Source organism: Ipomoea triloba, chromosome 7 (genome assembly GCF_003576645.1).
Source record: "Ipomoea triloba cultivar NCNSP0323 chromosome 7, ASM357664v1".
NCBI lineage: Eukaryota > Viridiplantae > Streptophyta > Magnoliopsida > Solanales > Convolvulaceae > Ipomoea > Ipomoea triloba.
In genome coordinates, this window is record NC_044922.1 from 8,602,074 (window position 1) to 8,613,534 (window position 11,461).

Below are 11,461 nucleotides of genomic sequence, written 5' to 3' on the forward strand. Positions count from 1 at the left end.
AAAGTACAAGATATATTATCACCGAGCACATCACAGTATAAACATTTCTTATTGTTGTTGCTTTATTGATGTATTTTTTTTTAGAATTGCTTTATTGATGTATTAGAACTTCTATATAGTTTTACCATGTAATGTATTAAATTAAAAAACAAAAAATAGCTCCAACCAGCGTACTGGCCAAATAGTTTGTTTCTTTCACATATGTGGGGATCAAACCCCCAACCTCATGCTTAAAGGACAAAGTGTTGAAACACCAAGCCAGCCATGTTGGTTAGGTCTATAATTATCATGTAATTTGATACATATCTAAATATATCATGTAAAAAGATGTTAGGTCTCCCCCTAATTATATGTCAAAAAAAGAATTGAGATTCCAACTATTACAAACATAATTAGTGTCAGAGTGTGATTTTAATTAACTTATTAAGAAAATTTATGATCGACCCAAAAATACAGGAATCACCAAAAGATGGAGAGGGTACAACTCCATTAATGAAGTTATTGGATTGAAAAATACCTTAAAAGAATGTTTTTTTTTTTTTTTGAATATACCCAAAGTTTACACCGCACCTCTTTGGTGTCGGCTCTTCCATATTCAATGCCAAGAATCAAATTTTTGACCTTTGGTTAAGGATAGACGAGTCACTTGCCACTCAACCACACCCTCAGATTACCTTAAAAGAATGTTAATCATATTATTAGTTTGTAATCAATAAAAAAGATTTATGCATCGTCACGGTTAGAATAAATGTTGTTTATAAAAGGAAGGTTATGTGAAATAAACTTGTTGTTTGTTTGTTCATTTGCTTGTATAAAACGATGTAAGTTTGAATGGAAAGGAATTTTTAGGTGGGAGGACAATTATGTGGCGACAAATTGTTTGATTAAATTTAGGTTTAGAGTTAAGAAATTAGGAATTTGTATACGTAATTGAGATTCTGATGGCATTAGGTTTAGGGCAAGTGGAAGTGGGGCACTTGAAGTATATTGTTGGTTGTACTGTCATGCTAATGCATCTGGCTCAATGTAGACTGGCAGATGCTTTTTGATGTTGGGGCATATGCAGAAATCCCTTTTATTTATTTGATTTTTTCCTCCACCAAAGGATGTTAGACCTTATTGAAATTATTTTTTAATTATTATTATTATTGCCTTATTTTTGTTGTTCTGATTCCTAGTTCCATCTTGACCCTTCCATATGAAAGGCCACAATAATGTTATTAGATCACAAAGTACTTAACAAGAAACTCGCATTCATTATTTGAAAATGTATATTGGATAAATTTCGTTCTTGTGCAATAGTGTGCAAATTATATAAAAGAGGTAAACAATATTAAGAAAATCATATGTGTTTGGATTGACCGAGAGCTACATGTATTTTACAATATAAAATTAATCTAATCGAGTCTCGATTGAGCCATATTTGACAACAACTCTCTCGAGGGCGTTTCACATATACATGGGTTTAGACTTTCGACCTTAAACTTCAAGGTAGGAGCCCTATTTTAAGCGACTCAAACTCGTCTCATTTGAACTTAAACTTCAAGGTAGGAGCTAATTTCAAATTGAGCTTGATTGATCGAAATGATTTTTAATATGTTTTTTGAAAGGGATTTTTAATATATTTAAAAGTTAAGAAATTGGCATTTTTTTCTCTCAAATTATATGCTTGTAACATTTTTTTCCCTAAATTATTCATGTATCCATATTAACCCCTCAATTATTTTAAAGGTGGCAATTTTTCCATCTTTCTGTAAAAATGAACATTTTTACCCTTAAAAATATGACAAAATAAGTATTTCATTTATTTTTCTTCTCCAACAAATTATTGTTTATATGTGGTAATCAGAATAAATGCAAGAAAGAGCATTCACCATTTATAATTAGTTTAAAATTATAGTTATAATATTTGCAAATGGTATATGTTTTTTTCCGCATTTATTCTTATTCCAACATATAAGCATTTATAAAAAAGTTTGCTTAAGTTTTTTTTTTTTTTTTTGTTAGATATCATTTTATCCTGAGTAGTGCATGCACCATACTTAAACTAATCCATGTTCGCACCAAATCGACCCAATTAATAGGCAAAGTGCTAGGCATATTCATGCGAGAGAGAATTTTGAACTTTTGACCTCTCTTAAAAATTAATAGTGCACAACCACCCACGCTAACCAAAATAGCACTTCAAAACTTATAAAATAGCACATCATTATGACAACATATATAATTTATTTACTTCATGATATATGATTATATAATTAAAGAAGAAAACAGTAAAACTACTTAGGTCAATTCTGGTTTTTTTTTTTTGGGGGGGGGGGTTGGGGGGGGGGGGACAGTGAATTTCTTATTTATTAATTATTTGAATCACTAGACTTTGTTTTGTTTAAAGTAGTTACACTTTTTAGTCTTTTCAAAACCAACATATGGTCATGAAATACAATAAACAACTTTTTTTCAATTAAAATATATATAATACATGAAATATGACAAAGAAAACTAATTTTGTGAAAACCTTGAAATCGTTATATCGTGGACCAACAAGTTTCACCATGTGCATTATAGATCCTGATTCAAATTATATACATGTACTTAATTTATTATGTACATCATCAAGTACATAATTTGTTAATTGAAAATATATAATATGTTAATTAACTGTAGGTACATAATCTTAATCAAGACTCACAATGCGCATAATAAATCCTGATCCAGAATATAATTTGCGACAATCTTTGTCATATATTTATTATAGGCTTGAAATGTCTTGATTTCTATATGTGCATAATAATAATAATCTAAAAGATTTAATCAATTCAATAATTTCCGTATAATTCTAAATATAGGAAGCGAATTGAATGTATATTTAGAATTCTTCATAAAATCTACACTTATAATAAGAGCAAATAATGTTAGACCCTTAACTGGAACTAAAAAAATGTTAGTGTAATAGTCTGCTATAACATATTGTACCTTGTGTTCTTCTTATTGTGCAACCTCCAATTAAATTCTTAATATATCCTAATCCTTTATAATTTTACTAAATTCTTTCCGTTAAATATAACGGAAGTTTAACATTAAATTCTTTAGGCAATTTGTTTCTTTATTGTAGTTTTCAAACAAATTGGAAATATTCTATAATACAATTCTGTATAGATTTCTAATTTAAAATTAGAATATTGAAGCCTTAATAGGATTCTATAATACAATTTTGTATAGATTCCTAACTAAACCATTATTCTACCCAAAACAACAGTATATAAACCCCTCCCATTCTCACTGGTATTCACTCAAAATTAAACCTAACATATTCTGCAACACACCATCTACTTGACATTCTATAGGTATGATTGTCAAAATATTATAATGCTAATTCTATTATTTGTATTTGTACTCATAATGATTACAAATTTTTTTTTAAAAAAAAATCAATAATGTTATACTCATTAATTAGTATAACTTCAATATCGTTATGTAAATATATCTATTGTATAATCTGTTCATCTATACTTGTATCCTTGTATTATACTTGTAATGTTGTAAATATACTTGTAATGTTGTGGTTCTCATTATATTCCTCTATAATCTACACATTTTAGTTACTCATAACTGCGTAATCTATGATTTTTGAATTTATATTGTGGTTCTCATTATATTATTTCATAACATTCTTTATGAACATATTTCCCATGGCACAAGGATATTAGTCATGACAAATGCAATAAAGTTAATTGACATTGACACACAAACGGTGGGCTGGAGTAGTACAGTTCATGTCATTAAGAAAAACGAACCAAAAAACGCTATTGGAACGCCTGAGAAAAAGTATATGCTCATCGTACTTGAGGATGAAACAGTAAGTAAATAGTAAAAAATTTCTCCCATTATTATTATTATTATTATTATTATTATTATTAAGATGCTCTCGTTCACCACCAACATCATTGTAAATGCTATATGTAAATGCAAGGAACTCGGGTTCAATCAATAGTATTTGATAATGACATTGGAATGTATGATATCACTTTACAAACAAACAAATGGTACATCATCTCAAATGTCATTGTCAAACCTGTCCAGACAAACTATAAAGTACTTGACCACAAATACAATTACACATGGATTTTAAATGGTCAGACCGGTGTCCAAACAAGTGACAATGATGACACGTCATTTGCTACCATGTAAATGGCTTATTTGTTTCTACTTACTTTAGTTGCAATTTAACTATTTACTATTTCTTTATATTTTATTAAAATATATAAGCATCAAAACTATTTCTTTGATTTTTATTAATTTAGCATTTTTTTCTCTCATTATTATATGACTACTTTAACTAATTAAGGAACACTAATTTAAAAATACACATTGACCATTGATTTAATCGCGCAATGCGCATGTGATAACTAGTAAAATATATAAATTTTGAAAAAGCTAAAGGGTAGGCACCCCACCTTGTCCCCTAGTTCCACTACTAGCACTATTAAGGAGTATTAAATATTTCAATTTTTTTAATACATTAAGTTTCTCAACTTAATTTAGACTAATTCTTATAGTCAATAATACTAAAAAAGAAAAAAAAATATTAGGTTAATTCTAAGTTTCCGAAATTTCTACCCAATAGTCGTTGGAGGAGGTAAATCGTGAGACATTCCATCTCCAAGTTCTCATCCCTTGCTTGTACAAATGAGTGTTTTAGGAATAAGCTGTATATTCAATATTCACGTGAATGCAATACAAGAAGTACAGAAAGAATTAATAATGATAGTGTTAATACTCCGACCTTGTACGATCGGGGTTTTACAGTCGGTGGCTCGGACCTTAGCCGTACTGGTCTTTTTGGCCGAGCCGACCTCATCAGGTCGGCAGCCGCCCTTGGTTTCCGGAGAGTAGTCCCATCGCGACCGCCACGTGCTTCTCCCCTCTAGGGCAGAGGACTGAGTAGTTGCATGCCCGCCACGTGCTCCCCATGCCGAACCCCTGGGTCGCCACTTTTCCCTCTTATAAATACTGCATTTATGAGGAGAGAGGGGATCTTTTGGCTAATTTTAGACTAAGCCTTGAAGTGAGCTCGGACAGTAGGAAAGCCCACTGCCGACCCGCCGAGCCCTTCGAGCCCTTTTGATATTGTAAACCGGGCTTGGATCCTTTTGATTAATAAAAGATCGTATTACCCGTTTTTAGCATCGTATTGCCGTATTTAGCTTTATCAAATAATACAAAAGAGAGTCATAAAATAAATACAATAGGCTAAATAGAGTCCTAGTACAAATACTATACTAATACACCCCCTCAAGCGGACAGTGAGCAAGGAACAACGCCTAGCTTGACACGCAGCTTTGCAAAACGCGGCCCAGGGGGTGGTTTAGTAAAAATATCAGCCACCTGATCTTTAGTCGAAAGAAAGTTCACCTTAAGATCACCAGCCGCCACACGCTCACGCACAAAATGATAATCGGTCTCGGTATGCTTCGTCCGAGTATGAAATACAGGATTGGCGTAGAGATAAGTGGCACCAAGATTATCACACCAAAACACAGGGATAGAGTTAAGGGACAAAGTAAGCTCACGAAGCAAAGACTGAATCTAGACAACCTCCGCTGCTACATCAGCCAAAGCCCTGTATTCAACCTCAGTAAAAGAACGCGCAATGGTGAGTTGCTTCCTAGATACCCAGGAAACAAGACTAGATCCAATGAAAATGGCAAAACCAGCCTTAAACCTCCTGTCAACTTGACAGCCAGCCCAATCGGAATCAGAAAAGGCATGAATAGTAGTAGTCATCGAGCCAGGCAGACGCAAACCAAGGTGTAAAGACCCCTTAACATAACACAAAACCCGTTTCAAAGCAGCCAAGTGTTGATGAGTAGGACTGTGCATAAACTGACATAGACGATTCACAGCAAACGAAAGGCCAGGACGAGTAACCAGCATATACATCAAAGAGCCAACCAATTGCCTGTATGATGTAGGATCATCAAGGAAAGAATCATCTGCAAAAGCACCTGACATAGAAATAGACATAGGTGTAGCTAATGGGTAAATGTTCCTATTTTGTCACACAAATGTTGTGTGAATAAAATAATGATAAAATTGCTATATGGCAATGGTATAGTAGATGAGTAATTGCACTTGAAATACTCTAGTGACAAGATGTATGTTCTAACCCCGCCACAATTAATCAGGAGATGAGTTCCACCAATTTAGTCTAGTATTGGAGTTGAGTTCCTTCTTCACAAAAAATGTATAGTTTGATGTGGGACTTGAAATTAGGCAGATTCAATTTATATGTTCATGAGCCTAGTGGCATGTTCATAGGATCCATAATATAATATAGCGAATTCAATAAATTTAAAGCATCCTCAGTAGCACTAGTGTTGCACAAGATTTTAGGATTTAAGTAAGAAAGAGAAAATGAAAGGAAGAGGGGAAAAAAAAACAAAAAAAAATCTTTAAACAAAATAAAATAAAATAAAAGCTCATAGTACGCCCACAATTTTGACAAAAATCAAAGGTTCTCATGCAAAAATTCAAAACATTCTCTCTCTTTCACATATGATTAGATCTCTTCAAAAAAATCCAAAAAATAGTGATAAAATTAATTAGTTTGCAAAATTATTAAAAACACATAATCAAATAAATTCATATATAATGGAATATAATACACAATAATATTGTTTCATTTTCATGTTATTGATCTTGAGATGGAAGCTCAACGGCACATATTTAATCTGCAATATATACTCAAGCCTACTACACATACTAGTTAAGATGAAAAATTTTACTGTGCTTTATGATATTATGCCGTATAAATTTAGTATACTCGATACTAAAAATTTTATAATTTAATGACATAGATATATGTGTGTCGATATAAGTAATTTTAAAATTAATTCTCATTCTCTTTTATTATTTGTTTAAACTAGTATCTTCACCCGTGCGTTGCAAGGATGGATTTGTTATAATATTTTTAACAATACTAGTATTTTCACCCGGAATGAATTTGTTATAATATTTTAAGAATATTTGGATTGATATATAATTATATAAACTATAACATCAAATATTATATTGTGCAATTGAAAATATGTTTTAGATCAATTATATTTTGTGATGTTATTCTTGCTTGAGTTTGACAAAATAATTATTGAATTAATAGCTAATGTGTAGATGTAAGCATTCAGTGCTGAAACGTTGTGGATTTTATATATCAATGTTTAGGATTTGTATAACTTGAGCAAATGCGCTCTTTGAAAGAAAGAAAGAAAGAAAGAAAGAAAGAAAACATAATATCACTGGTTCAAATTACACATTATTGAAAAACCTCTTTGTAGACGACATTGATAGTGTAACAGAATCATGTTCATCCTCGTCTAGAGCTAACATCTTCAGGTCATCAGGATGGGTAACTCAGAAAAAGCCACGTACAATTGATTGTGATTAAACACCATTTTTTCAGCAATAACCCAACATGAGTTAATTAGTGTTCGTCCTTGGCTTTTGTTGATAGTCATGGCATATGCGAGCATCAATGGGCATTGTTTATGGTAGAACTTGATGGGCAATCTCGTATCAGAAGGAGTGAGAGACATTCAAGGGATAAGAACTTTGGTTCCTTCACGTGTCCCATTAATTATTCTTGCTTCGATAATGTGATCTACCAATCTTGTAACAATGAGATGCATACTGATGGGATACAAGTCTGGTCCGAGTGAGTGGAAATACCAACCGGACAAAATAAGTGAAGAGAGACAGGTCCAGTGATTGAAGGCATGATTGGATCAAGGAATGAGGAGTATATGAGATTGAGATTAACCAAGGCGACTGGCTCGTTCTGGCCAACGGGTAAAACGGGATCTTTGAGCTTAAGGATACATGGCCGACAAAGGGCACAAAGTATCGATGAAGACTGAGTGCAGGGGTCGGACTAACTAGAAGGAATGCCGAGAGGACGGCTCTCCCGGTCGGACGAAGTGAGGAGTTCTATGCTCTGTGAAGACCCACGCTTTGGAAACTGAAGCGCCAATCCAACGGACATCAATAATTGCGAGAGTAAATGAGAATAAATAAGGATATTTAATGTACTTTATTGAGATCAATTATGAGCATGAGAACATGAGTAATGTTGTAACGGTTAGGGAGATTAAGTATAAAAAGGCCTTCCCTAATCATTGGAGGAGGACATCCTTTTCAAGAGACAAAAAACAAAAGAGTTTATAATCAAACAAGTATTTTTATAGTTCATATTGCGCATCAATCGGTTGTGTTGGCCCGCCGAGTGACCATCCTGGGGTCGCAAAACCATCACTGACACCATCCGTGGGGATTGTGACGAAAAGTTACGTGTCTCCAATTAAACAAACAATAGGCAACGGCATGAGGGAGCAAGTCATAAAGCTTAGGAGGGCAACCACGCTCAAACCATTATTTGAGAGAGCAACTTGGCTGCCAGAACGGCCGAGACCTGAGGGAACAATTGGGTCGTCCAAACAACCAAGATTTGAGGGACCAATTGGGTCGTCCGAATGGCCAGGACTTGAGAAAACAGTTAAGTCAACAGAGTTCTCGATACTTGGGAGAGTCACAGCAGGATGGTGGAGGAGAGAATAGAGCCAACAGTAGACGTAGCGCGCCACCGCCGCTGCTTAACATTGAACAAATTGTGGTCCAAGTTATCAATGAGGTAGAAAGGCGGCGACTTGAACATGGTAAAGGCGTGAATGATCATGATGGGGCACCTCCCCCGGCAGTAGAAAAAACTGCAAGCCTCCGGACCTCTGAGCAAGAGAGACAATAGAGGGAAAATCGTCCCCTGGCTCCTCATCGAGAAGACGGCAGGGGCCAAGAGGCGGCTCGATTCGTGATGGATCGTCTTAGCGATCACAATGGGAATCCTTTGCGAAATCCACTATAGAATAAGAACCCGGGACACCCGGATGACAACCGTCATGAGCGCCGAGTCATGGTTGCCCGGCAGCGAGCACAACCCGCCTTATCCGAAAGTAGCGCAGAGTCGCCGGCCGAACCCAGATACCGACAAAGTCAAATGGAGGGGTTCGCCCGAAAGTTGCAAAATCTACAAGACCAACTTGAGGGGAAGATTAGACCATCCGCTGAGAACATATTAACCTCTTCACCATTCACGGCGGAGATAGTGGATTATAAGGCTCCCTCGGATATAAAAATTCTCGAACATGCTACCTATGATGGGACGGGAGACCCGCGAGAGCATTTGGTCAGTTACCAAGCTAAGATGCAGGTTTTGGGGGTGGAGGATCCGCTCATGTGTAAAGCTTTCCTTCCCACCCTGAAGTGACTCGCTCAGAAATGGTTCTTAGCCTAGCTGAGTCGTTCTATAAGGAGCTTCAACGACTTGGCGGACCAATTCCTCACTCACTATGTAGTGAACATCAAGCCACAACGAAACTTAACCCATTTGAGCGCGGGGTTCACTAGGCTGAAGGGGAATCTCTAAAAACTTATCTCGCTCGGTGGCAGAAAGAGATACAAACCATAGAGGGGTTGGATGAGCAGGTGGCCATCACCTTCTTCATAGAATCTCTCCGTGCGGGGAAATTGTTCATTGACCTCCACAATGACAAACCAAAAACATACGTTGAGGCCATTCAGCGAGCGAGTCGGCAAGCAGATACCAAGGAAGCGGTGAAACCAAAGCGACATAATGAAGCTGCCGAATCAAGCTCCAAGAAACCCCGACCGGACCCAAGAGGTCGGACCGAACACGAACGTTCCAGCCGACCAGAAGGGAGATGGGCCCCTGAAAGAGCGGGTGCTCCCCCCTATCGGCCTACTGTCGCCCAATCGGTCCAAGAGGAAAAACGTTCCTTGCCTCCCCCTCCACCTCTAAAGCCCGGAGATCAACCCGAGATCCTGCCACTCGAAGAAGCTCCTTCGAAGTATTGTCGATATCAACGATCGGCTACCCACACCACGGAGGAGTGTTCTTACTTGAAAAACGAGATAGAGACGCTAATTCAGAAGGGTGCCCCGCCCCCGCCGAATCAGTGGAGGCGGTGTCCGCGTCAAGATAGATCGGAATCACGAAATGACCGAGGAAAACAACCTGTCTTTGAGGAAGAGGAGGCGAATTGGAAGCATAACAAGCCCGTCATCAATATGATTGGGGGAGGTCCAGAAGGGGGAGATTCTTCAAGCTCATGTAAGGCTTGGGCTCTGAAGAAGGTGTGTCGAGAACTGATAGTGTTTACAGATGAAGATTTACCCAGAGGCCAGTTTCCTTATCGTGATGCCCTGGTTACTGCAATGGACGTGAATGGTACTATCATCCGGAGGGTTCTAGTAGACACTACCAACAGTGTAAACGTCCTCTACCTCGAAGTATTTAATAAGCTGGAATTGGAGCGTGACAAGTTGATACTTGTAAAGACTCCCCTGGCCGGATTCACTAGGGATTCGGTGGAGTCAGAAGGATCGATTCGCCTATCTATCGAGATTGGCATATACCCGAATCTTCGGAATGTTGAGATGGAGTTTGTGGTGGTAGATCTATCCTGCTCTCACAACATGATACTAGGTCGACCCAACTTGGAGGACTTAGGGGAGCTCATCTCCATCGACCACCTTTGTCTAAAGTTCCGAACTCTGAACGGAATAGGGGTCGCGCGATGCGACCAGAAAGTGGCGCCCTGTGATACAAAAGAAAAGGTACATTTTCGCTTATCAAAGGGAGTTCATCAAAAAAGAAGTCGAGACCCTGATGGCTACTCGCGACATTCGAGAGGTGAAATATCCCAATTGGCTTGCCAATGTGGTGCTTGTTCCAAAGCCGCCCGCATGGCGAATGTGCGTCGATTATACGAATCTCAATAAAGCATGTCCGAAGGATCCTTTCCCATTGCCACGGATCGATTAGTAGGTCGACGAGACGGCCAGGTGTGACTTACTGAGCTTTATGGGCGCTTTCCGAGGGTACTATCAAATTTACATGCACCCCACCAACGAAGAGAAGACTACTTTCATCACTCTTGATGGGGTATACTGCTATCGCGTAATGCCCTTCGGCCTTAAAAATGCGGACGCAACGTATACGCGGATGGTTGGCCTACTATTCAAAGATTTGCTGGGAAAGATCATGACTGCATACGTGGATGATAATCTCGTCAAGAGCAAGGAAGAGGGCACATACGCTGAAGACTTGGCGCCCACCTTCACAATCATGGAAACGTACAATCTTAGATTAAACCCAAAATAGTGCGCCTTTGCAGTGCGCGAAGGAAAGTTTCTTCGATATATGGTAACTAGGAAGGGGATCGAGTCTAACCCTGAAAGGTAAAGGTCATCCTCGATATGCAGCCTTTGGAGACTCTCAAAGAGTTACAAAGATTGACTGGCAAGCTCGCCGCCCTTAATCGATTCCTCTCCAAATCTACGGATCGGGCCCTACCCTTCTTTCAGGCAATGAAAAAGAGAGAAGGGTTTC

At 37.4% G+C, this 11,461-nt stretch overlaps 2 protein-coding genes across 2 annotated transcripts; one reads left to right on the forward strand and one right to left on the reverse strand.

Moving 5' to 3' along the window:
• Positions 1–5,586: 5,586 nt before the first annotated feature.
• On the reverse strand, positions 5,587–6,024 carry LOC116024067 (uncharacterized mitochondrial protein AtMg00810-like). Its single transcript, XM_031264971.1, has one exon. The coding sequence runs from the start codon at positions 6,022–6,024 to the stop codon at positions 5,587–5,589; it is 438 nt and encodes a 145-aa protein (XP_031120831.1).
• Positions 6,025–9,046: 3,022 nt separating this feature from the next.
• Positions 9,047–10,851, forward strand: LOC116024068. The gene is made up of 2 exons (XM_031264972.1): positions 9,047–9,259; positions 9,499–10,851. Exons 1-2 carry the CDS (start codon positions 9,047–9,049, stop codon positions 10,849–10,851), a joined length of 1,566 nt encoding a protein of 521 aa, XP_031120832.1.
• The last annotated feature ends 610 nt before the right edge of the window (positions 10,852–11,461 follow it).